Source organism: Cataglyphis hispanica, chromosome 14 (genome assembly GCF_021464435.1).
Source record: "Cataglyphis hispanica isolate Lineage 1 chromosome 14, ULB_Chis1_1.0, whole genome shotgun sequence".
NCBI lineage: Eukaryota > Metazoa > Arthropoda > Insecta > Hymenoptera > Formicidae > Cataglyphis > Cataglyphis hispanica.
In genome coordinates this window covers 299564-325500 of record NC_065967.1, presented here as the reverse complement: position 1 = coordinate 325500, position 25937 = coordinate 299564, and the positions used below count along the sequence as shown (strand labels likewise).

Below are 25937 nucleotides of genomic sequence, written 5' to 3'. Positions count from 1 at the left end.
AATTCGAGATTCACTAGTTAAGAATATTGGCGCCATATCCAAATGTTTCGCTGAAAAAGCCCAATTTATTTTCATTCGCATTGTTTTTCCTTTTTACATAGTTTCGTGTTATCATTTATCATTTTTTTTAATGAATATATATCTTTCCCCACAATAATTATGGGATATATTTTAATCTGTAAATATTTATTCATTCTTTAGTCTGAAGTTGGCTGCGCATTTGTAGCGACCTCTTTATATGTGTCACAAACATAACATACGGTGCGTGCGTATCGATATCGATATCGACTTATAGGCTGCGGTCGGGAAGACGCTAGAAATGCTTCGAAGCATTACATTAACCAATCAGAATAAAGAAATCTTTGCTCTTTTTGTCCTGATTGGTCAATCAAATGCTTCGAAGCATTTCTAGCATCTTCCCGACCGCAGCCATATACATATGATTTACGATTGACGTTTACCAGAGAGGGCAGAGAGAGAGCGATAGAGAAAAAGAGAGAGAAAGAAAAGCTGGCTAGAATAAATCGGAAAAGGAGGTGTTTCATTCCCTTCACTTAGATAGCGACAAGTCGTATGTACATTCCGTAGTTTTTTCCGGACAAGAATCGTACTTGTACGAAGTGAGTGCCCTGCAGGGAGAATACACTTTTTCGGACTATAAACGGTATATTGAACTTGATTAAAGATTAGCGCGATTCGATTAACCTCAAATGTCAAATTGACGTCGCTGACGTTTAACTTCTTCCGAGAGACATATATCATATATATTTCATCTCTCATATATTATATATTTGTATTATTTATTTTATTTATTGTTATAAATTTTAACTTAATTATTTAGAGAATTTTTTAAAATGTAGTTTGTGCTAAATATACATCTTAGCTCTAACGACTTCTATTTGAAATAATCTATCGTGTAGAACAAAAACATTAATTTGCGATGCAAATTGTATATAATTTATGAAAAAGAAGAAATATAATACTACAGGATATTTACTTATTACTGCTAGGAGATATTATGATATATATCTATATCATCTTTAATTTATTGATAAAAATATCAAATTTTTATTTAAATAATCAATTCTTCCGATCTCTGTCAGATAATGGACGCGTTTGGCGACAATTTTGTCAATGAGCCGGAAGTAGATCCAGCGGCAGAATTTCTGGCAAGGGAGCAGGATCAACTAGCTGGTTTAGAGGATGAGATTACTCCAATGGCTGTGACTTTGGCTGCAGCGGCAGCAGCAGGACAAACCGATGGTAAATAGAACCTAATATATAAAGAATATTAAGCACGAAATTTTTTTCATCCAGTTTTTATGTACAGTAGGAAATATATATATAAAATTTAATTATATGTCAAAATATATTGTTTATTTATTTATATGCAAACACTATAAGTATAAATCATGTCTCGTAGATGATCTGTCTGGAAAATTCGGAAATTTAAAAGTTGGCCCAGGTGGCGATGCTGAAGGCAGTTTTGAAATTGTAGATACCATCAGTCAGTCAACTGAGGCACAAGCATTACCAACAGTGACAGGTATCAAAATATTTTTAAATCTTGTTTTAATTGCACCTTAAACATAATTTCACAATTGGATTCTTATATATACAGAACCAGCACCTGTAATTGCACCAGTCAAAGAAGAACCTGAAAAGATTAAAAAATGGAGGGAAGAACAAAAAGCACGTCTTGAGCAAAAAGGTATTAAAATAAAAATATCAAATATCAAAATGTTATGTTATAATTATTTTCTGAGAAACAACACGAATAACATTGCATGGAAATTTTTCAGATGCGGAAGAGGAGAAGAAAAAGGAAGAATGGAGAGAAGCCGCGAAAAAAGAGTTAGAAGAATGGTATAAACATCATGCAGAAGCCATTAATAAGACGAAAACTACTAACAGGTAGATTTACTATTCTTTTATTTTTTTATCTTTTATTTTCTGATATATGTCTATTTCGCAAAAAACTAGCAAACTAAAACTGAAATCAAATGTGGTTATTAATTATTGGCTACTAGCGCCCATCACAAACTATATAATTATATAGCAGGAAAGTTTTATCTATAATAGGATATTTACATTAAAAAATAACATAGAAAAAAATTTTTTCAGATCTGATATAAGTTTTATATATATATATATATATATATATATATATATATATATATATATATATATATATATAAAAAATGATAATAAGTATTCTTATATTATAATTAATGCATTTAATATCAATGATTAATTCAATATACTATAAATAACTTTTAAATATTTAGAATATATATATAATTATATTATTTTTATTTCGCTTCTTAGGGAGTCGGCCAAGTAAGTTAAAATATCTTTATCTGCATGAAAACATGCATTGCATCATGATTTATGCATTATAACAATTTGCTTTCACAACTTTGAGTATTCCGACACTGATTGTTCAGAATGTGAATCAGGAACATAAAAGCACAATTATCTCTCTTTTTCTTTCTTAATTATCGCAACATCGCTTTTTAATACATTATTATACAAGATTGCGCTAAACAACATTGTTTGATGAAATTATTCTCAAGATTATCTTTGCTTTACAATATTTGAAATATGCATATATTGATACATATATCTAAATGTATTTGTTAATCCTTGAATGTTTATCAATCATCTCACAATCACATCAAAAACTATATTTTCATATGAATTGAGCAAAAAAACAAGAAATGAATTGTTGAATCAATTAAACATGAAAGTTATAAAAGAACAGTGATAAATAATTTGGCTTGAGTCCAATATCTGTATATGTTACATATTTGCCACATCATTTAAGCATATTCTTTATAAGTATACAAATTTATATATTTTTCTTTTTTTTTTTTCAAAATAAACCGAGATATGCGAATAAAATATACATATCACTTAATTTTTCGTTTCATTGTATTACTAACTGATGTGATATGTGATTTGGCATTGATCTAATGCACATTCTTTCTCGAATAGGAACGCGGAGAAGCAATTCGTTGCAGAGGCGGATGAGGTTGAACCGGGCACCGAGTGGGAACGCATCGCCAAGCTTTGTGAATTTAACCCAAAATCGTCCCGCACTTCCAAGGATGTCTCTCGGATGCGTTCAATTATCTTGCAGTTAAAACAGACACCGCCCATACCTCTTAACGCTAATTAAAGTGAAGGAGCTATTAGACATTAAAGATATGAATTATAACAAAAAAAATGATTAAAAAAATAATAATACATGCATCGTGTGATTACGGTGCGATATTAACGAAAAGGAAAACTCATTAATGTTCTGTTAAAAAAAGTATAAAATATGTAATATTATATTATGTATAATAAAAAATTATTGATAACAAATACATCAATAATGATGAAAAACATGAGCAACATATGTATTTTCGATATAAGATATAACAAAGGGAGACTCACAAGGAAATCAGTAAACATATTTGTGATCAGTAATCAATATTTATTGTAACTGTGAAGAAAACGAACATTAGACAGAAATATATGATAAAAGTTTTAAATATTTCATCGCGAAAGTTACCAAGTTACAAGTCTTTTGTAAAAACATCTCAAAATATATATCCTTTTTCTCTTAACTTTTATCTACAATGTAGAGAGAGTTTATGCAACAACATTATATAAAAAAAGGTTTATACAGTTTTATGAGCATCCTTAATGTAGTTAAAACTTTCTCAATAGTCAATTACTTAGCTCTTATTCAAGGTGAACTAATTTTCTTTTCTTATGTTATACAGGATTGTAATTTAGGAAGAAGCCAAAGTTAGCTGTTAATCCAAAGTTCAGCAATCCAGATTGTCGATGTATTTTCTTTTTTATTTAATTATTTGCAAACAATTTTTTCCTGAGCAATTTCATATCATTAAATCTGCAAATAGAAAAAAATTAACATAAAATGCATGCTATTTTATTATTATTATTAATAAAATTAAAAGAATATATATATATTAAAATTTAAAGAGGCCTAATATACCTATATGGATCACGTTTTATAACTAGCTGCATATCGTGCCGCCAACGATAAATATAAGGGTATGTATCAGGATAAATTGTGGACGAAAGTGCATTGTAGACAGCATGGTCTAATTTTGTTGGTGAAGATCTAAAAAAATATTGACTATGCAGAATGTTTGTTTAAATGATATATATTTTTGTATTATAATAATGAAAAATAGTTGTTTACCCTTCGATAAATATTACAGGACCTTCTTCAGCATTCTCCATATCATCATCGGAATCATCCTCAATAAGTTCTGGTGAAGATGGAGGTGTGAAAAATTCTGAGCTATCTATGAAATGGAAATTAAATGATTAGTATTAATATTTATTATAATAAAATCATTGTTAATAAAGAAATATTGTATTATATATATATTACATATAATGGAATATTATATCACAAAAAATATGAGAAAAAAGAGACCTGTATCATTTTCGGTTTTATCATCTTCAGTAACTAATGAGCACAAGCGCAATTTATCACATAAACCTTCTATTTCATTAACAAATATTTGTGATATTTGTTGACAATTTGCTGACACATTTGTATGCCACCCCGAGTTACAAGTCTGATTTCTCTGAAAAAATAAATGTTAAAAAAATTATTGTATAAGCATTGCAAGAATGAACAAAAGTTATTTGATGTGTCTTTATACTTTAGAGTAAAGTAGCTTAAATCTTTGCTCCAAATAATTTTCGAGTTTTATCAATCCTTCGTCACTTCGAAAATCGGCGAAATCTTTTAAGAACGACCAGTATTCCTTCCAAGGCACATGACATTCCTGAGCAAGATCTCTAAAAAAATATATATATTATATATATATTACATATATAGAAATATTAATAGAAAAATTATAAAAGAAACAATTTATTTATTATAATAAATAAGATTTATAAAGAGAAAGAAACTGTATTTAATTGAACAGAGGGGAGAATATCATTAAATGATACATAAATTATATCAAAATTATTAAATAATAATTATAAAATAATTATCAATTCTACATAGAGTTTTTCAAAAAATATTTCTCACAGATACATATTACACAAGTAATATCAACATCAAAAATAGTAATAATCATTAATAATTTTTAAATTTAATTTATATACTTATACCTTCCAACACGTTCTAATCCTTTTTCCATATCTTGCAGTCTCAGAGCTAAACTAGGACTGTTTCCAATACTGAATGCGTCACCCTGTCCTTTTTTAGGGGTAACGCGTGGTGGTGTTTTCCATTTTTTCCGGAATTCTACTGCCTGAGACTTAGTCATTGGACCTGCAAATGCCTTTACTTCTACACGAGGACTAATAGGATCTCTATTTAAACTCTGAAAATAATAAAAATACACTATGATACATGACACATAATCACATCAAAACAGAATACATATATGATAAAGTTAAATGTTATAATATAAAAAATGCTATAAACAATTTTTTTAGAAAATTAACAATATGTAATTCTTTCAGATCTTAATAATGATACAAATTATACTTACAAGTGGTCTAGTCGGTGAGAATGGTTCTCCAATGGTAGGTGGACATGCATTGCCTTCTGTTCTTAATACAGGTACATAGAATTGATCTTCTAGCAGCATACGTATCTCACGTTTTAGATTTTCATCTTTTTGATGTTTCCTGCTGCATATTATCTAAAATTAAATTATTATTACATATATAATAAAGATGAAAAGCATTAAACAAACAATAAATTTAAAACATACATCTACAGGCAGTTGTTTATATTTGTTCGGTAAAGTTTTAATGCATTTAGAATAGGAGACGAGAACCCGAACTACATCTATATAACCATATTTAACAGCAAAATGCAACGGAGTTTCATTGAGTCCTTTATCAGGTGTATTTAAGTATAAATCCTGTATAATCTGTGTAGGATCTAAATTCATTTTTTTCAATTCCTCTTCTCCGTAATGCCATTGCATAAACTTAGGATCTCCAACAGTATTCAATATAAATTCACACATCTCTGGCTTGTTCTGGTTTGCTGCTATATGCAGAGCATTATAGCGAATACCCATCTAAAACATAACAGAGTTGTTTCCTATAAGAAAATATAAAAGATTTACTATACAAATAATTAAGTAATAATTCTAACAAAATTTCATAAATAATTATAATTGTGAATTGACTTCAATACACATATTTAAAAATGTAATCGTAAATATATTTGCCTGTAAAATTGCAGGTGTATCTCCACTACTAATTAGATATCTCGGATTTTTCCATACAGTTTTCTTCACACATTCTAAATCTCCGTTTTTAATTAATCGTTTAAAGGCCTGAAGCTCCTGCGTTTCTGGTGCTTTAAAATTATTCGTTTTTTCTTGTGTTGCAGGAAGGGTAGGTAAAACTGTAGAATAATTGTCAAAAGATTGTTCATATCCAGTTTTTACATATGCCACAGCATCGGAATGACTCTTAAAGATTTTCAAACGACCCTTCTTGTAATTTTTTATTACTTTTAAAGCAGTCTGCATATCTAGGTAAACATGAAAAACTTCTGCAAGAGAAAAAGAGAGAGAATAACATTTAATAATACAATACTAATAATAATGATAATTAAAATTGTGGAATGCAAATTAACTTTTGCCTTTTTAAAAGAATCATTATTTAGATTTATACAAAAGAGCTTTGCTCTAAAAAATTATAAGATTTAAAAATTATAATTTTAAATCAATGCTGTATCAATTACCTTCTTCATCCGACCAATCTTTGTATTCTGGTGGTACATACACAGCATAGAATAGCATCTCATTTGAAAGATTGGAACGTGTGTTGCATGCAAGTTGTCTCTCTGTATTTTCATTCTCATTCATTGTGGATATTTCTTGTTCCCCTTCAAAATTATCAATTCTGTATAAATTATGTTTAAATAATATTATATATAACTTGTGTATGTATATTTCTATATTTTTATATAAATGATATACTTTATATTAATGATATACTCTCTCTTACAAATATATAATATTTCTTTGATGTATCGGCCAGTAAACAAATCAGTTCGCTGCTCGCTTGGTGTATACAATAAACATCGATATCAGATCACACGATACCTTTGATGCTTCGTCACGTATGTTTAACGTAGGATGACAGTTGTCACAAAACAAAGTGCTAACCGGCGCAGTTCACGATCGTTTCTCATCTCGTACTAATTTGACGAATATTCGCGGTTACTTCGCGAGGAGTAAGAATATTCTAGAAACAATCTTCCGTGACAATACCTTCCACAATTTATTGAAAAAAAGAAATGAAGTACGGGGAATTGATGATGTACATACAAAAATATCAAATATGTAAAATACATGTGTAACTAGTTAACCATAAATGATCATATATCTTAGGGCCAATTTCACCACCTTCGGTTAGATTAACTGATGGCAGGGTGGCAACTGAAATGATAAGAATGCTTGGTTTTCATTCACCTCTATTTTCTGTTGCCACCCTGCTGATTTTAACCGTCGGTTAACTTAACCGTAGGTGGTGAAATTGGCCCTTATGGGTCTGTTCGTTTTAGCTGAACTGGATGCACTAATTCAGAGTTTATCTTTGTCTCTCCATATTGGAAAGAAAAAGATAAACTCTGAACTAGTGTAGCCAGTTCAGCTAAAACGAACAGACCCTATGTCATAGATAATGAATAACGATAAGCTGAGAGTATCAGTTACCTATCTCTGCATCCTACATGGTGTTACAAATTTCGGAGCGTTTGATTTACCAATCAGAACAGTGATCGTGTGGATGTTTCCAGAATCTTCCTACAGGAAAATTATATGAGCATCCAAAATCCAAACAAAGCATTTGACATTTTTATATGTACATCATCAATTTTTTTGCCTTCTTTATTATTATTAAAAATTTAGAGAAAAGCAATAGATTCGAGTAATAAACCTGACGCAGAGAAATTCTAAAAAAAAAAAAAAATTGCTTGACTTTTTAATTCAATTCTGCTCCATTTCTAATACAATAGACCATAGCTTCAATATTTCGTCTTTCTGTTCTTTTGTCTTCATTATGCTCACCGTATAGAAATGTTACATATGTATATATTATACATCGAATTTATCTTTGTAATATATATTTGTGAATATGTATGTATTTATCAAACTGCTATTATTTCTAAGTGATCTATAATAAATACTCTATAATAAGTACTTTTTACTGAAGGTAGTAACGCGTACACATGAAAATCTAATAAGAATGTTAAAAAAAAAGTATATTCACGTAACAATCTATACTGCGCAATAAAACGCCTTTCTTACGATGACACGTGGACTTTTTAATACTAAAAAAAGGACATAGTCACATGGTGTCGATGTAATTCGAGTCGAACTCTCTTATTGGCCGCTTGAGATACTTTTTTAAATTGAAGTTTTTAAATTGAATATTGTATTTTTCTAATCTCTCGTGTTCTTTTCTTATCGCATACCATATTCGATTGATTCGGATTTATCATCATAACATCACCGAACTTCGTATTTAAGAAAAATTAGTCCGACTTTACGTTTTCAGCGGTTATCGTGGTCGAGCCCGCGCTTTTCAAGAACCACGTGTTACTCAGCTTTGCGTCTCATTAGTTGTTGGTCACATGATCGCAAAGGACTGACCAATCAGAGCGAAGCCTTATGAGCTGCCTCCTTTTCTTCCTAGCTAACTAATACCGTCGACCGCCGGTTTAGTTTCAGTACTCAGTTGTCGAAACGGATTAGTACGTCGTAGATCGTAGATCGTAAATCGAGAAAGGATTGATTTCGCTGGAACATAAGAGGGTGAAAAAAGGTAAAATCTACTTTATTCTTCATGTTTTTTTTTTCTTTATCTGCTACAAAACTATTCGTGCACATTTATCATGTAATATAATTCAATATCCACAATTTCTAACAATATATGAAATATTCTTCCTAAACAAATAAGTACGAAATAACATCATTGAAATAATATAAGTGCACGTATTTAATCTTCAGTTGTATTATTTATTTGTATTATTCATTAATTAATTTAAGTGATGAATTACAACGGAAGGGTAAATTGCCGGAAAATATAAACTGAGCATTTATTGTTAAATCGTAGAAAATTCCTGGAAGAACTAAGTTTTTGAACGAACATTGAGAGACAAGGGACAAGCGGGTCATATTACTTCTAAAAGAAAGAACTATCAATATTCGAAAGGGCGTGACTAATTTTTTGAGATTGAAGAAAAACGAGACTTTCGCGCCGTGAGAGGGTTTCTAATTTCAATTCTTTACTTTATTGAATTTTGTTGGGGTACGAGACCCGATATCTTCAATTTGTCATTTTTATCGCATGACGACACGATTCCGGGGTAAAAAAAAAGGACACAAGACAGTAGTACACAAAGGCGGACACTTTCGGGCTGGAAACCATAGATTTCAATGAATGTAACATCATCTGGATGCAATAAATATACCTTTTTATGATGCGCGATTGTTCCTTTATTTTATAATAAAAATTCAATGAAATTACTTTAAAAGTTTGTCTCTTTTTAATATGATTTCTCTCGTCATATACTGCGAAGAAATTTTTTTTATTGCCGTTTTTTTCATCACGTTTCGAGTCTTCGTCGCGATTTGTTTACGTATTATATACATGTTTGGACGAGTGTCAACATGATTCTTCTGGTCGTAATACTATTATTGTAATACCAGAATTAAAGATAAATATTCAACGCGTTAATATATCTGATAAAAAATTTTATTATACTAATTATTATAGTAATATATATTTAGAAGAAAGAGAAATTCATAAACCATATAGATGTTAAATATATGAATTATATTTTGATCTGTAAAAGGGAAAAAATGTAATATTAAATATTTCAGATTATTGATATATATATAATATTATTGTGTATACATCTTATATATTTTTATATATTTATATTTAATTTTATATAAAATATATGGACACATTTTTTTTTTTTTTTGATAAATTGTTATATATCTTTCTTTTGTTGATATCATTTAATAATATTTTAATATTCCAGATTTAGACAAAAATGTCGCAAAGGGGAAGAGGAAGTCGTGGGAGAGCCATACAACAGCGTACAGGTACTTTGCAGCAAGAACAGCAACTTCCTCATGCTCAAGTATCGAGTAGTGGGGCTGTTCGCAGACCGGGACAACCTGCTGCGCAAGCCTCTACGGTAAATAATATTTATTATCAAATATTAATGTATAATTATATTACAATGAAATTTTATAATTATAGCAATGAAGAGATTTATATTAAAGATAACATTTTTTTTTCCCCAAGTCATGAATAACTAATTATATTTAAAGATAGTTGGCATTTTCATATTCAATTCTTGTATGAAGTGTTGCTGCCAAATTTAAATTATATAATAATATTAATTTATATATATATTTTTTATGGCAAAAATTTTATAGATAAATATTTTATAGATTTGAGTCATACATATTTGCTAATATAAAAATATTAATATGATTAATTTAGAGAATTATGTTTCATTCAATAAATATGTTTCTATATCTATTACATATACTAATGTACATAATTACATATTATACTAATGTATTTTCTTTTATTCTTTGCAAAGTTTTTTGTACAAAGCAAGACACAGATTTAAAATGGCATGACAAAGGTTGGTAATGGAAAAAATGTCATTTGTAATTATATGCTTCTTGTAGAAATTGAAATTTATTTGTATTATTTGCCTTTGAAAATGTATCATTTGTATTAGTGCTTTATTGATTAATTGATCAAAATTTAAGCAGTAAATTTATTGTAAGCTTATTTTCAAATTTAGCATTTTATTTATTAAGTTTGTTAGTTATTATATATTATGTATTATTATATTTAATAAGTAATCTAAATACATTGCATTGATATGCTGATTATGTTCCCTAGAAATAGCATTGTATTTATTGCAATTGATGATGAGAGTAAATTTTGTAACAGAGCACTGGTGGACGCGGTCAAAAGCACATTGGTGAGAAAGGTGATAGCGCAGCAGTTGGACAATTAGGCAGAGGCTTTGAAAGAATGGGAATTCAGTCTGGTTCGTTTTATTATATTATTATTTTCAGATCTATAATACAAATGTATAATAAATGCAGTTTGCATTAGTTATATGATAAATTCTCAGATATTCTTTGGCACTTCTTTTGGACATGAAATTGATGACAAACACACTGTCATATGTAAAAATTGTATTGATGTGTACATTTTTGACAACATTGCACAAATCCAATTTTTCGATGTAAGAAGTATATGTGTAGTTTTCTACATGTGGCACACATCATTCTCTGAATATTATTTATCACTTCAGATATTTTTAGAATATAAACAAAATTTTTTAGAAAATATTTGAAAATTTAATTAAATTTAAACATGTTCTTTTTCGATATTAATTGAGATATTGATATTAATATCTTTGCAGGCAGTGGCAGTGGAGATGCAGCCAGTGGTCCTGCACCTGTTGTATCAGGTGGAAGAGGATGTGCTCGCGGCAAGAGAATTTTACCTGCGGATATTTTTGTTACAAAGCCGAGCCATATAAAAGAGAAAAAGGGTGAGCAATAACAATGTGTGTGTGTGTGTGTGTGTGTGTGTGTGTGTGTGTGTGTGTGTGTGTGTGTGTGTGTGTGTGTGTGTGTGTGTGTGTGTGTATTTATATATTTTTTCTCACATTATATTACAATTTTCCTGCAGATTTTCTTTGACAAATTTTTTAACATTATTTTTTTAAGTACATTAATTTTTTAGAGTACTCTGTTCTCTCAATCTTAATGATATTTTCGTTTTACTTAAAAAGTTTTTTATTTATTTATTTATTTATTTATTTATTTAAATACGATTTTTAGGAACATCCGGCAGGGGGGTAATGTTACAAACAAATTACTTTAAGTTACTTAAGGCGACTGATTGGGCCATTCACCAGTATCACGTCGATTTCGCGCCCGAAGAGGATCGCACAGCAGTGCGTAAAGGTTTGCTTAAACTGCATCATAAGCGTATTGGTCCGTACATCTTTGATGGAACTGTAATGTACACAAGTCATCGATTGCCTGAGGTAATATCTGTATGCTAAGTATATTTTTCTGGATGTCGTTTCGAATGGGATTCTTCTTCATTTTTATAAGTAATAATCGATACATTATTTAGGAAAAGTTAATATTGACATCAACTCGACAATCGGATGAGCAACATATAACGATCACTGTTCGTCTTGTTGGTGATATGCTGGTGGGAGATATCCATTATATCCAATTTTTTAATATTATTATGAGAAAATGTTACGAGTTTATGCAATTAAAATTGGTTGGCCGCAATTATTTTGATCCTGAAAGTAGAGTGAGTATAACTTTAGATGTAATTAACATTTTATTTAACACTGGAGAAATAATCAATGCAATATAATCGCTTAAATGCAGATTACCTTGCCGGAATATCAATTGGAATTATGGCCAGGATATGTGACATCTATTCGTCAACACGAACATGATATATTAATGTGCGCCGAAATAACAAGCAAAGTTATGCGGTTAGACACCTTGGTGGATATCCTGAATTCCTGCTATCAAGAAGATAGACAACGATACAGAGTAAGTTAGACTTTATTTTAAAACTTAGATTTTACTATAAATTTTTGCACAAAAAAAGATTTAATGAAAAATTATATATTAAAGTATTTATTGAAATTATCTTTTTTTTATTGTTGCTATTTGACTTTTAATTTTATTAAAATTATGTGCATACAATAATCATGTTTTTATATTTTTCAATTTTATTGCAAAAATAATGTTTATGTGTGTAGGAAAATTTTGTTAATACTGTGATTGGTACAGTAGTTCTTACTCATTATAACAACAATACATATCGCATCGAAGATGTGGATTTTTCTACAACTCCTACCAGTTCATTCCCATTGAAAAATGGCGACAAAATAACATATATTGATTATTATAAAAAAAAATATGGAATAGTCATAAAAAATCAGAGACAACCCATGCTTGTAACTAAATCTAAAACAAGAGATCGACAAGCTGCAGAAGCAGAACGAGTTTATTTGGTACCCGAACTATGTCGAGCGACAGGTGTGTCATTACATTATCTTGTCAGCAATTTTACCGAAATTTATATTTACTATTATATTTCCGAATTTAATGGCAATGCTGTTGCTTTTTTGTTATAAATATTTATGAAAATTTATATCTTCTGTTTTTGATTTAATTTTCTAATTGCAATTTCTTTTATATTATAATTTACAGGTTTGACTGATTTCATGAGAGAAAATTATAGGCTTATGGCAAGCGTGGCTACACACACCCGTCTCAGTCCAAGAGCGCGTATTGGGAAATTGATGAATTTTAATCAAAGACTTCACAGGACAGACAAGATAGTAAAAGAACTTTCTGAGTGGAATTTGCAATTAGATAATAAGTTACTTGATATACCTGCGCGTGTACTACCCAATGAGCAACTTCGATTTGGTGGAAACTCATATCTTACAACTTCAAAGGGCGATTGGTCGAAAGAGATGCAAACTAAAAGTTGTTTAGTTTCCAAACAATTACGCGATTGGATTATCATAATTGCGGACAGAGATAAGAGTGTTCTAACGGTAATAACAAATTTGTATTTACAATATATGTTTGCTTTCACATTATATGTATATAAATTACTTATATATTTTTGTCTTTTTTATTTTAATTTATGCATGTAAAAAGTTTCTTAATCCTGAAAAATAATTGCAAAATGTCTATTTTTATATTAATACTTCTCTTCTTTTCACTTTCGGAACTATTGGAACCATTATAGTTTTTATTATTTATATTTTTATAGTACAACTATTACCTTTATTCTTTTATATAAATATATATTATCATTATTACTAGTACTATTATCACTATCATTATTACTGCATACATGTAATAATTTAAAACAGAAAAAAAATTTTGAAGAATCATTGATCTCTTAAACAAACATAATTGAATATTAAGTTGTATTAAATTGATATTGTGAATTTAGATATAACATATATTATATTTAATATACATAGTATGGAAGTAGTTTTTAATTTAGAATATTTTATTTCAGAATTTTATAAATCTTCTAATTAAAGTAGCCAAAGGAATATCGTTTTGTGTAGAAAAACCGCAGGAACACATTATTCGCGATGACAGACCAGGTACATATAGTGAAACACTAGAACAAATTCTGAGCAAAAAAATACCGCAATTGGTATTTTGTGTGGTATCGAACAATCGCAGCGATCGCTACTCTGCAATTAAGAAGAAGTGCTGCGTAGATCGACCTATACCATCGCAAGTTTGCTTGATTAAAACTTTGACTCATAGAAATATCATGTCTATTGCTACGAAAATAGCAATACAGATGAATTGTAAATTAGGCGGAGCACCATGGTGCGTAGATATTCCGTTAGAAGGGCTGATGGTCGTTGGATTCGACGTTTGTCATGACACAACTGTCAAAAGTAAAGATTTTGGTGAGTGAGAATTCTCGAGCTTTAGAATTTTTTATGAAATTCGTATTTTATTGCGTAAAATTGCAATAATACTAATTTTTTAAATTTTTGGATATCTTTATTTATTTACTCGCTATGTGTTATGATTTATTAGTTTAATTTTTGATTAACTCTTGAATTTTTTATTTTTGTCATGTCTTAATTTCGTCACGTATAATTTTCGATATTTCTTAATGTATGGGAAATGTTACATATCGAAAGAAATAAAAAAAAAATTTTTTTAATATTTATAATATATATTATGTACATTGAGACTTTATAACTTTATAATTTTTCTAAACATTGATTTGTGTGTCATTGCAGGCGCTATGGTAGCGACCCTAGACAAATGTATGACGAGATATTTCAGTGCAACGAACGCACATGCAAATGGTGAGGAATTGTCAAACGATCTTTCTCAAAACATTTGTAAGGCCGCGCAGGCCTACTATATAACGAACAAAGCTTTGCCATCACGCATTGTGGTTTATCGCGATGGCGTTGGCGATGGACAGATACCGCAGGTGATGGAGCACGAAGTAGTGCAAATAAGAAAATCTCTTGACGTGTTATACGGGGGCCCGAATAAATACAAAATGGCGTTTATAATTGTGACGAAACGATTAAACACGCGATTCTTCTTCAATAACGACAATCCAGAGGCAGGCACGGTGGTCGACGATATTATCACGAGTCCAATCAAATACGACTTCTTCATCGTGTCGCAACATATTAGACAAGGCACGATATCACCCACTTCGTACAGTGTAATCTATGACAATCTCGGTTTAGATGCAGACAAGATACAACGTATGACATACAAATTGACCCATATGTACTACAATTGCTCGAATACTGTTAGAGTACCGGCTCCCTGTCACTATGCTCACAAACTAGCGTTTCTTGTAAGTAGATTCATTCACCGATCCCCGGATTCGCAATTGCAAAATTCATTATACTTCTTGTAATTTCTCTCTTATGTTTCAACATTATTTTTATTACTTATATTATCATATTTCATTCTTTTAATTTTATATGTACTTATAGATATTATTTTTATTTTGTTTTTATTGATATATCTAAGATACAAATTACTTATGGATATACTATTTTTTTAATTTTGTGATTATCTGAAGAAAATACTTCAAAAGAAGTAGAGAAATAGAAATAAGAAAAATTAGAAATCTATAAAGATTATCCTACATTAAGAACGATGATTTATTTATTAAGAGAATAATAATAAAGTTAAAAAAGAAAAGATAGAATATAGACAAGACTTACATTTTCGGTTAGGATTTTTGTTGTCTCAATTTTTCAAATAATCCTCGACTTTCCTAATTTTTTAAGAGATAAAACTGGATTATGAATTGTAATTATGAAGTCTTCACATATAAAACATCAATAGTATAAATTGGTAAAATTATGTGAAAATTTTTTTCACATTATTTTTTAAATAATTTTTTATTACATTATAATTATATGTTTAACATATCTTACATTTCCAGTCTCTAAATTCTCAGTCTCTTTTGATAATGAGCTATTAATTTATGAATTTGAAAACGAAATATTTAGTATAACAGGGTGTTTATTTTTCTAGAAAAACATAGAACATTCTCAGAGATTTTTTTTATATCTGAAACACACACACACACACACACACTGCTCTATAATAATCGCTTCACTCGTAATGTGCAGATAGAGCGGTTTAAATCTTTTCGTTTGAAAAGCATTAGAAAACGCCTACAATAAAAATTATTTTAGAAAATTGCATGACAAAAAATGTTAAAAATATTCTCTTTAGCTAGAATTTTGAACAAAAATATCTGGTAGATTAGAAAATTTTCAAAGAAATTTTTTACAGGATTTGAATAGACACCCTGGATAACATAAATAATGTTACAATAAATTATAATTATATTGTGTTTTATATTTATAGTAATATATATATATATATATATATATATATAAAACACACATATATATACATTATATAAATATAAAATATATATATATATATATATATATATATATATAAAATAAAATGTTTAATATCTTACCAATATTATATTATCAAATGCAAACGATTGATATGTGAAAAAATTTATAATTTAATATATAGCAAGATATTAGGTATATCTCAGGATTTTACATTCATAGTCAGTAAGACTTGTCAGTAAGACTTTTCTGAAGCTTATTGTGATAACACTGTTACCAAGAGTGTCATTCCGTACTTTTCGTATGCTACTATAATCATCGATTTTAAAAATGAATATATATTTATATATTTTTTTGCTTGTATGCGATAGAATTGCATTCAAATTAAGGCGAAATAAAAACATATTATGTTAATTATTATAAGTAACATATAAATTTTAAGACTTTTTATTTGCGAAGTTACATTTATAAAATATTTTCTTTGATTGCAAAGTAATTTGATTTGTAATGTAATTTGATTAAAATTGATAGAAATATATATTCTCATTATTTTTTAATAATCTACTAATAAAGATTATTTTTGATGGCACCAACGAAGAATATTATAATTCCATTATTCTATTGTTTAATTGAAAAATGTTTCGTTAAAATTAGACTATAAAACACATTGTTAAAAAAGTAATGCTGTAAAGAGTGTATATATATATATATATATATATATATATATATATATATATATATACACATTTCATTTTTAAATGTGATATTAAAATATGTTTATATTTTATAATTTTAAATTTTTTGATATTTGATTCTATTTATGTATACATGTATACTCCATCCAGCGGACTACTGCGAATAATCACGGATTTTACGGATTAACTCCATTGGAGTTTCCGTCCACGAAACGCTTAGAAAGCCCTTCATCGCTGTATTGCTTTTTTTTCTGGCAGCGAAGTGTTTATAAAATTTTTGCATATATAAAAATTTCTATGCTATTATTATTTATTATCTCGTAAATCATGAACATTAATCTGTATAATTTAAATATATTACGATTTTTTATATCATATTGAAATTATATATAGGCCCGAGTGTACTATATTTACATTGACGTTACCGAGTAGCGCACCATGCTCCCCTCACTTTATTCGCCTATGCGTAGACCGTGATTTTCTTGCTGGACGGAGTATACATAATTTAAAAAAAATAATATGTATGCAATGTATATTTAAAATTTGTAAAAAAGTATATTATAGCGCATGTTAGGTAATTGTTTTAGAATACTTTCTTAAATAATTGTTAATCTGCAGACTCGAGACATTTGAAAACTATCTCACTTTTAAGTTCATAATAAAAGTGTCTTCCGAAGTTATCCTATAATTAATTATAGGACATAATTGCAATGATGGAATGTTCAAACATCATAAGAATTGCGAAGAAATACAGGATGTAGGGCTTAGGACAAAATATAAAATAAAAAAACAAGTGATTAGAATTCGTTTCAATGGGTCTTGTTACAGACATTGTACAAAGTATGCATTGTTCTCAAGATGTCGGCATGTGCGAGATTACCATTTTTCGCTGCTTGCACCTCCCCAGCTTTGAGTAGCGGCGGTTGCCACAGGTGTCGACCATTCCTCTGGAGGCTAGAAACAAGTAAAACACCAATTGATAATCATTATCATATCATTAATATAATTATGTGTGTGTGTATCAAGGGAATGTCGATTTCATTACAAATCATGCAGAAATATTATAAGATCATAATTTAAATTTAATAAACGGGAGAAATAGATATCTGAAGTGAATATCTTACCTGCGCGGCCCAGTCACCGCTTGGTTGGAATGGCTGTGCGGTGCCAGCTGCAGGGGGAATAGCAGCGGCTGCCGGAGGTGCTACGTCGTCGGCCCAATTCTCGGTAGCCACGGTGGTCGATTCTACTTCGTTCACCCAGCCGGGTTCCGCAGCAGGGGCCGTCTCTACCGGACCCGTGAATTCCTTCGCCGGCGCGATCTCCTTTGCGGCTTGTTCCTCCTTCTCCGCCTAGAAAGAAAAGAATTTCGCATATGACATCGATTACCTTGATCCGATAAATGCAGCAAGACTTTTTTCTTTTTACCTTCTGTCAGAAAAGATTAAGCCACAAAAAACCAACAGAGATTTGTTTCTGGATTTTTTTATTGTTTCTCATCATTATGGTAAATTTGAAAAAATGGAAGAAAAGAGGAGAAAAAAGCAATAAAATTGTGTACGAACCTCTTCAGGATCTCTGTAAAAGAAGAGATCGACTACCACATCCCATTTGGTTTCGCGCGGGATAGATCCTCTCAACCGAAGTACCTCCCTTGCGAGCAGCCACCACATCAAACCAACAGTATGCAGACTTTTAGTATTGCACGGAATCGCAATGTCCACGAAGCGCAGCGGCGAATCAGTGTTGCAGAAAGCGATGACCGGGATATTCACATAACTGGCTTCAGTGATGGGTTGATGATCGGTCGATGGATCTGTGACGATCAGCAGACGTGGTTCACGGAAAGCAGCCTAAAAGAAAAAAAACTACTAGGACATGCATTCAATTTATTTTTCTTCAAAATATCTGACATCAATGAAAGAAAATCAGAAAAGATTAAGCCAAAAAAAGCCAACAAGTATTGATTCTGGAACAGAATGTTTCATCATTCCTAATCTGTTTTTGATGCAATATAGGTATAAAGTAACATAAAATTAAATAAAACATTCGTTCATTCGCTATATTTTTTCACCTGGATCTGATTAGTAAATGCGCCAGGAGTGAACCGTCCAGCGATGGGGGTGGCGCCAGTATGAGCTGCAAATTTCAGCACAGCTCTTTGACCCGAATGACGGCAACTGATGACGAAAACCTCGCTAGGATGCTCGATGGCGACGATGGCACGAGCCGCGAGCAGTAACTTCTCCCAGGTGTGACGTAGATTGATGACATTTACACCAGCACCTACATTTATAGAAATATATGATATAAAAATATAAGGTATTAAAATAATGTTTGAGATACTTGAATAACTTGCCATCAACTCTCTTCTTATAGACGTACTGTTCCATCTGGAAGTTGACGTTCTCAGCACCCAGATGAGTACCAGCAGCCAACATCTTGGTAACATCGTCCTCTTTAAGAGCTAATACATCTAAACCTCCTGACATTTTAACGTTTTGGTTGAATTACGAGTCAACCTGAAATAAAGGTTTGTACTTATAATATCTAACTGAAAAAGTTTGTACAATTCTGTGTCCATTCAAAAACAAAATTAAATTTTCTGAATTACTTGATACATTTTATGTTAAAATATATTTTTTATTAAATGTATGTATTAAAATATATTCTCTTCAAACTACTTTTATTTTGCAAAGAAAAAAAGCAATTGTTGAAAAGTTTAATTATGATTTTTATAAAAAAAAATGATTAAAATATAACTATAAAAATTGATTATATATATAACTCAGCTATATCTTTATATGCAATTAAGTTATATACAAAAATGATAAAATTCAATAGTGTATTGATTTCACAAAAGTTAATGCAATGAATAAGACTATTAAATCTGGAAAAAAGTAGATAAGTAGATACATAACCTCAGAATCAAACGATATATCAATCTATTATATTTTAATTACACAAGAATTAATATATCGAATCAAATTTGTTAATTAATTGCTTTCTCTTATTCAAAAACATATGTTTAAAAAATGTACCATAGAATTATATATACAACACAATTTAAAAATTAAAAAACATGCCACGTGCAATCGAATATACATTTTACAAACCGGCTACTAAAAATAATTATCCCAATTGAAATTTAAATTAAAATAAAATTTTCGGAACGCTCATACTTGTAATGGATCTATTTTGCCTAATTTTTTACGCGGAAAGTATAAAAAATTAGATAAAAATGTAACAAGCCTTACGTTATACGATGCCACTAGGAGACCTCAATGGGAAAGGAAGTTAGATACGCCATACGTTTACACGCGAACGACTGTATGATCAAAATAGCTGTTACTTTTAAACGAGATGAACGAATATGAAAAAGAGTAGCTTCTAAAAAAAATCAGTTGTATTTAATTTCAAACAAAATAATTTTTAGGCGATAGAAAGTGAAAATAATACTTGCGTTGGATTGCAGTGGATTACGTTGTATGTAAATACGTGCTAGATTTAAGCGCGTATTTACGTTCGTATTTCGTAGTTCGTAATTCGTAGCAGTTCACAAATTGTAATTATATGGGAACAACGGGAAGTGAATGTCGCACGCATTATGTTCAATTTACATATTTCTCTAATTTTTGATTTATGTAAAAAAGATAATTTTATTTATAATATGGGAATAATTTGACAAATTATTTTATTGTTGCAAATATCGCGATTTTTCTATTAAATTTAACCTCAAAATATTGAAAAGTAAATTGGCAGAAATGAGAAGATCCGTTCTGTGAGAAAATATAATTTATTGTATACAGTTTGTAAGCGAGAAATGCGAGAAAATGTATCCCGCGAATCACAAAACGATATTCGTATTGGATCATACACCGTACTTTGGCATTTCCACCGAGTGTCCATTGGAGTTTGACTTTTTGAAAAGTAGGGGACAAAATTTAATTCCGCTAGCACCGGTCTGCAAATCCCTCTGGACCACCAGCGTCGAGGCCTCGTTGGAATACTGTCGTATTGTATGGGACCTTTTTCCCACAGGCAAATTGGTATACAATTTTCAATAAATTTTGTTACAGAATACATTAACATTGGGTAATGTCTTGTTATATCATGTCATTTCTTTTCAGATTAGGTTTGTAGTTACTGATCGTGCTGCTTATGTATTGAATTCATGGAGTCCGTTGCAACAGAATTTAAATCACGTGTGTCTTTTTAAACTTATATATTCATTAAATAATAAACATGTTGATATTACATAATTACTAAAATATTATTGTCATTAATATGTTTTTAATAAAAATAAAATTTAATAAAATTTAATACAAATATCATTTCATTTACAGATAATGAATGGCACTGCCATTTTAGGAGTACCAGTGAAGACACCAGATCCTGGAGAAGATTATTCAGTAATACATGGTCTGCGTGTGGCGATTGAAACTTTAAATGAATGCTCCGAGATACAGCACGAAAAAAGGACTTCTCTAAATGAGAACACTACTAAGTTGGTAAACAGGGGTAGAGTAATATGTATCACAAGCGCACGTGATAATAGCAATATGAAGAGTTTAGAGAATATATTTCTAAATGAGCTTGCACAGGAAAACAAGACTGCGCTAGCCTCGGATCAGTCAGTATCTTTTTTAGACATTTCATTAAATCATTATGTAACAATATTTTAAACATTAATATTTTTGCTCATGCTAATTTGCAGTTTGATACCTATTGATTATTGTCACTTGGTTATATTGAACATATATCCTAATAACATTGAATCTCAAGTCACTAGTCAAGGCCCTCGAGAGGTATGTTTTTAATGATTCATAATTACGTTTTTTACATTTTTGCCAAATTCTTTTTATAAAAGAAAGTATTTTTTATGTGCAATTTTAGCTTTAAACGATTTAAAATGTTTTCTATATTAATTAGTTGAATTCTTTGAATGCTATTTAATCTATATTATGTATATATCTTGAAGATAATGCTTAAATTTATTGTTTTTCTTTTGTAGATATCACCTTTACTAACAGTAGAAGTGCATTCGATCAAGGCCTCAGCACTTCATTCCAAATTATCGCATCTTATTTTGTCTCATTATGATTTAGCCAGCACCACAGTGACAGGTATACCTATGAAAGAGGAACAAAACGCCAGTTCTTCCGCCAATTACGATGTCGAGATATTTCACTCCTCCGCCGCACATACTGCAATTTTGAAAGGTTTCTTAATAATTCTTTTTGAAAAATAGTCTTTGAATTCGAGAATAATAATGGAGTTTCTCTTGTAGCAAATCCGCAAGATTCGGCATTGATAAAAACGTTCAGACGTTTCGAAGAAGGATCAGAATATGAGACGGTTACTTTAAAATGGTGTACACCGCGTGGCTGTAGCGCATCGGAGATGCAGTATTGCACGGCGATGCATCGCATCACGCCGGTTGACGTCAATAGTAGGCCGTCTTCATGTTTGATCAATTTCTTACTAAACGGACGATCGGTGATGTTGGAGATGGCCAGAAAGACTGGTGGAAAGACTATCTCTCATCTATTGGCAGCACATGGTGGAGAGATTTTTATTCATACTCTATCCACTGCTCGAAGTGTACTAGAGGATCCTCCGTCAATTAGCGAAGGCTGTGGTGGACGAGTTACAGATTATAGAATAACTGTAGGACATTTTTGTAATTTGAATTATCTTTTGTTAAAAATTTTGCATACAGACATATGTTATCAGTTAATTCTATATCAATTTTGTATAAATCGTTCTATTTTAATGTCAATTATATATTTTTTTTTTTATAGTGAGAAAAACTAATATTTTTTCTTTTTTATTATAAATAAAACGAAATTTTTAATTTGTGATAATAAATACAATTGTCCTAATTTGGAAGTATTTTTATTACAGGATTTTGGTTTTCTTATGCGAAATAACATATTAGTACCACTTAAACGTATTTCCAATTCTAATGATGATGGGCCAGTAGAAAAAATGAGATTAAGATTGGAACGTCATACTAAATATTGGCCTATGACTATTTCCAGTACTCTCATGTTTAATCTAAAACAGGTTTGTATGAAGAAAATTATAAATCACTTTTAAGGAAAATTAAGAACACATTTTTTATTTTTATATTTAATAAGATAAAATAAGGAAATAAATTATGATTAATGGACTTTTTAATGTATTCTGATTTAATCTTAAAATATTCTTCAATAATTTTTCATTTTTTTAATTATAATATAGAAAATTTAAATTATTTTAGAATTCAGAATGATATGATATTATATCTTGAGTTTTAAAACTCTTAAGTTTTAGAGATCTTATTAATATTAAGCATCCTTAAATTCTTTATATAGGTGATAGATCCGCTCGCAGAATTAATGGTAAAGGAAGAGTTAACTACGGATGAAGTATTACAATGCAAACAAGTAATCTTCAGTGTACTCGGATTGGAAGCGAAGCACGAGACGTTGCCATTACCGAACATTGGTGGAGGTCGCGGTGGGAAGGGAGGAGTACGCAGGGAAGAACATTATCGTTTGTTATGGGACGAAATGGAAACGTTTTTCAAGCACCACGCGAACAACTCAGCTACGCATACCGAAGTGCTGAACTGTTTATTGGAGATCAGGAATAAAGATGACAAGGACAAGGTGGAGCTTGATCAAGCTTTACGCGAATTAGACAGGTAATTAAATAATTGAAAAAATCAAATAAAAACAATGAGCTTTGATAAATTACATATTTATTATTTTATTTTTAATATAAATTAAATTTTTTTTTTTGTTATTACAAAATATTACTTGCATATATATAGTGTATAGTCATCGACCTTATTCTCTTAATATGTTATTATAAAAAAATATTTATGAAATTACATGTATTTTTATTTATCTAGAAAAGATTAGTAAAAATTAGAAAAAACATTAATTTATTATTATAATTTTATTATATTAAAATTTAGTGCAAGTTTTTGTTTTATTGTTATTAAATGAATAAATGAATTGAATTATTGTTATAGAATAGCAAGACCTAATATTTATATTTAAAAATAGTAGAAACTGGAAAGTTTGAGTATATAGAGATCTAATCAACAGATCTATTTAAAGAGAGAGAAAGAGATTAATTAGAAAAAAGTAATTGGAGACATTTAATCTAAAAATATAAATATTTAAAAGTTTTTTTTTAATATATTCTATAAGAAATTTAAAAATTTAGAGATTTAAGAATCTTTAAAAGTCTAAAAATCGATTTTTCTCATAGTTTCGGTAAGGAAGATGGAACTGCTCGAGTTAGCGTAATTAGAGCGACGACAGACTCACCAATGTCGCCGCCGGCGAGCGTGTCAATGCCTCTGAACAAGCAATTGCACAAGGTCAATGCTGGATCAAAGAGTCTCCTGGACATTTGGCTACAACGCAGCGCGCCAAAGGATAAAAAACCGGATTTTCATGGTAGAATCAACAGCGATGGTCTTAAAGCGAAGCTATATCCAAATTTGAAAGACACGGGAAGAGAACCTAGAGAAACCATCTTAGAAGGGTAGTGTGTGTGAATGAGGATTTTTAAAGAAGGTGGAATACATCCTGCAAAGACTCCATATATGAACGTAAATATAACTGATATACTGATATGCATTAAGTACATATTAGTTCATCAAACGATATTAATCGTGATTGTATAAAATATATTTAATAAATTAGAGTTATGAAGAATATTCCGATCGCGCGTGTTAAGAATATTAAAAAACAATTATAGATATTTTATATTAAAACCAAGTATATATATATGGTTTCAATTTTGTTGGTTTATTATATATTATACATAGAGAGAATCTTCAAAAATATATATATTTTTTTTTCTTTTTGTAATTTTATGAATTTATGTAGAAATAAATTATAATTTTGTTCATGATTCTATAAAATTAATATCCATTTAAAACTGATATTTTCATAAATTAAATAATCGATCTCTTGGACATAAGTTTTACAAAAATGAAATGCTTGTGCTAATGAGAATGAAAGAAATAAAATTACTATAGTATTTATAGACGATATAGAGCAGGATGTAAAAAGATTCTGAAAAGTTAGAATCGAGAAATAAACTTGGAATATAAAAAATTCTAAAAATTTTTATATAAAAATCTAGAATAAAATTCTAGAATTTGCTGCCAAGAACTTTATTTATAGCATTACAAATAGAAAATCCAGGAATTAAAATTAATCCACGTAAGAATTGACAGATTTAATCAGAGTTAAGAATATATAACAAAAGAATTAAGAAGATAGGATTTATTAAAAACTGAAACTCTGGAAGAATAAACTTAGATTACAAGAGACATCGTAGTACAAACAAAGTTTATATACAATAAACTAAGAATTCAGATAGGATAAGAGAAATATAACGACGAGACAAAATTAGAATACAAGCATACGATTATCCGAGATTACCATCGGGCAGCTCGACACCGTGTGAAGATCTATCTGTTTACAAGAATACGTGGGACGAAAGTGTATCAGTGGTGCAACACCAGTCCAATTCCCACCGTTTCCTCCATCGTTCTGCCGACCGCATCCCTCTCCATCCCTCCGGCTTTTATAGTCGACACGTCTGCCGAGTGTCTGAGCCGTCTAAACGATACATCGACCTTTGTCGAATCTATAGTTCATCTCGGCGTGCGGCCCCCGCCGTGCTAATCGATGAATGTGGGAGGATAGCAAAACGAGAGAGAAGCAAGG

The 25937-nt window shown here is 30.0% G+C and overlaps 5 protein-coding genes across 15 annotated transcripts; 3 read left to right on the top strand and 2 right to left on the bottom strand.

Annotated features, from left to right (window-relative positions):
- The first annotated feature begins 482 nt into the window (after window positions 1-482).
- LOC126854763 (clathrin light chain) lies at window positions 483-3229 on the top strand. Of its 3 annotated transcripts, none has more exons than XM_050601785.1 (7): window positions 483-664; window positions 1104-1263; window positions 1424-1546; window positions 1622-1711; window positions 1803-1914; window positions 2329-2340; window positions 2998-3229. In XM_050601785.1, the coding sequence occupies exons 2-7, from the start codon at window positions 1107-1109 to the stop codon at window positions 3179-3181; spliced, it is 678 nt and encodes a 225-aa protein (XP_050457742.1). In that variant the 5' UTR covers window positions 483-664; window positions 1104-1106; the 3' UTR covers window positions 3182-3229. The 3 variants fall into 3 exon arrangements, with proteins under 3 accessions (XP_050457742.1, XP_050457744.1, XP_050457743.1); XM_050601786.1 differs by having other exon boundaries at window positions 489-620; XM_050601787.1 differs by lacking the exon at window positions 2329-2340 and having other exon boundaries at window positions 486-664.
- Window positions 3230-3460: 231 nt separating this feature from the next.
- On the bottom strand, window positions 3461-8347 carry LOC126854762 (ankyrin repeat and LEM domain-containing protein 2 homolog). Of its 9 annotated transcripts, none has more exons than XM_050601784.1 (12): window positions 8215-8345; window positions 7728-7817; window positions 6752-6895; window positions 6231-6559; window positions 5763-6077; window positions 5538-5690; window positions 5152-5366; window positions 4692-4830; window positions 4460-4613; window positions 4220-4325; window positions 4010-4138; window positions 3461-3904 (listed from the first exon to the last, which is right to left on the bottom strand). In XM_050601784.1, the coding sequence occupies exons 3-12, from the start codon at window positions 6873-6875 to the stop codon at window positions 3856-3858; spliced, it is 1713 nt and encodes a 570-aa protein (XP_050457741.1). In that variant the 5' UTR covers window positions 6876-6895; window positions 7728-7817; window positions 8215-8345; the 3' UTR covers window positions 3461-3855. The 9 variants fall into 9 exon arrangements, with proteins under 9 accessions (XP_050457741.1, XP_050457736.1, XP_050457737.1 ...); XM_050601779.1 differs by lacking the exon at window positions 7728-7817 and adding an exon at window positions 7018-7257 and having other exon boundaries at window positions 8215-8343; XM_050601780.1 differs by lacking the exons at window positions 7728-7817; window positions 8215-8345 and adding exons at window positions 7018-7257; window positions 7485-7576.
- A 256-nt stretch (window positions 8348-8603) lies between these two features.
- LOC126854761 (piwi-like protein Siwi) lies at window positions 8604-16457 on the top strand. The gene is made up of 11 exons (XM_050601774.1): window positions 8604-8838; window positions 10064-10222; window positions 10999-11098; window positions 11480-11611; window positions 11904-12112; window positions 12205-12393; window positions 12474-12644; window positions 12857-13136; window positions 13311-13663; window positions 14140-14548; window positions 14891-16457. The coding sequence occupies exons 2-11, from the start codon at window positions 10076-10078 to the stop codon at window positions 15532-15534; spliced, it is 2634 nt and encodes an 877-aa protein (XP_050457731.1). The 5' UTR covers window positions 8604-8838; window positions 10064-10075; the 3' UTR covers window positions 15535-16457.
- A 1542-nt stretch (window positions 16458-17999) lies between these two features.
- On the bottom strand, window positions 18000-20525 carry LOC126854866 (40S ribosomal protein SA). The gene is made up of 6 exons (XM_050601984.1): window positions 20454-20525; window positions 19556-19718; window positions 19271-19482; window positions 18762-19049; window positions 18321-18548; window positions 18000-18150 (listed from the first exon to the last, which is right to left on the bottom strand). The coding sequence occupies exons 2-6, from the start codon at window positions 19686-19688 to the stop codon at window positions 18073-18075; spliced, it is 939 nt and encodes a 312-aa protein (XP_050457941.1). The 5' UTR covers window positions 19689-19718; window positions 20454-20525; the 3' UTR covers window positions 18000-18072.
- A 191-nt stretch (window positions 20526-20716) lies between these two features.
- On the top strand, window positions 20717-24916 carry LOC126854860 (integrator complex subunit 13). The gene is made up of 9 exons (XM_050601977.1): window positions 20717-21245; window positions 21327-21401; window positions 21543-21829; window positions 21914-22004; window positions 22211-22418; window positions 22487-22866; window positions 23104-23265; window positions 23556-23887; window positions 24463-24916. The coding sequence occupies exons 1-9, from the start codon at window positions 21030-21032 to the stop codon at window positions 24743-24745; spliced, it is 2034 nt and encodes a 677-aa protein (XP_050457934.1). The 5' UTR covers window positions 20717-21029; the 3' UTR covers window positions 24746-24916.
- The last annotated feature ends 1021 nt before the right edge of the window (window positions 24917-25937 follow it).

What these genes read in the sequence shown, in the direction of transcription:
- LOC126854761 (XM_050601774.1), top strand. Translation starts at nt 10,076, where the DNA reads ATGTCGCAAAGGGGAAGAGGAAGTCGTGGGAGAGCCATACAACAGCGT. An exon ending in CCATATAAAAGAGAAAAAGG is followed by an intron (nt 11,612 to 11,903) that starts GTGAGCAATAAC and finishes TACGATTTTTAG; the next exon opens with GAACATCCGGCAGGGGGGTA. An exon ending in ATTTTGATCCTGAAAGTAGA is followed by an intron (nt 12,394 to 12,473) that starts GTGAGTATAACT and finishes GCTTAAATGCAG; the next exon opens with ATTACCTTGCCGGAATATCA.
- LOC126854762 (XM_050601783.1), bottom strand. Translation starts at nt 6,875, where the DNA reads ATGAATGAGAATGAAAATACAGAGAGACAACTTGCATGCAACACACGT. An exon ending in ATACACCTGCAATTTTACAG is followed by an intron (nt 6,078 to 6,230) that starts GCAAATATATTT and finishes GTTATGTTTTAG; the next exon opens with ATGGGTATTCGCTATAATGC. An exon ending in TAAAACCGAAAATGATACAG is followed by an intron (nt 4,326 to 4,459) that starts GTCTCTTTTTTC and finishes TCCATTTCATAG; the next exon opens with ATAGCTCAGAATTTTTCACA.
- LOC126854860 (XM_050601977.1), top strand. Translation starts at nt 21,030, where the DNA reads ATGTATCCCGCGAATCACAAAACGATATTCGTATTGGATCATACACCG. An exon ending in ACATACTGCAATTTTGAAAG is followed by an intron (nt 22,419 to 22,486) that starts GTTTCTTAATAA and finishes TTTCTCTTGTAG; the next exon opens with CAAATCCGCAAGATTCGGCA. An exon ending in TTACAGATTATAGAATAACT is followed by an intron (nt 22,867 to 23,103) that starts GTAGGACATTTT and finishes TTTTTATTACAG; the next exon opens with GATTTTGGTTTTCTTATGCG.
- LOC126854763 (XM_050601785.1), top strand. Translation starts at nt 1,107, where the DNA reads ATGGACGCGTTTGGCGACAATTTTGTCAATGAGCCGGAAGTAGATCCA. An exon ending in AGCAGCAGGACAAACCGATG is followed by an intron (nt 1,264 to 1,423) that starts GTAAATAGAACC and finishes CATGTCTCGTAG; the next exon opens with ATGATCTGTCTGGAAAATTC. An exon ending in AGCACGTCTTGAGCAAAAAG is followed by an intron (nt 1,712 to 1,802) that starts GTATTAAAATAA and finishes GAAATTTTTCAG; the next exon opens with ATGCGGAAGAGGAGAAGAAA.
- LOC126854866 (XM_050601984.1), bottom strand. Translation starts at nt 19,688, where the DNA reads ATGTCAGGAGGTTTAGATGTATTAGCTCTTAAAGAGGACGATGTTACC. An exon ending in CTATAAGAAGAGAGTTGATG is followed by an intron (nt 19,483 to 19,555) that starts GCAAGTTATTCA and finishes CTATAAATGTAG; the next exon opens with GTGCTGGTGTAAATGTCATC. An exon ending in GCGGTGACTGGGCCGCGCAG is followed by an intron (nt 18,151 to 18,320) that starts GTAAGATATTCA and finishes ACTTGTTTCTAG; the next exon opens with CCTCCAGAGGAATGGTCGAC.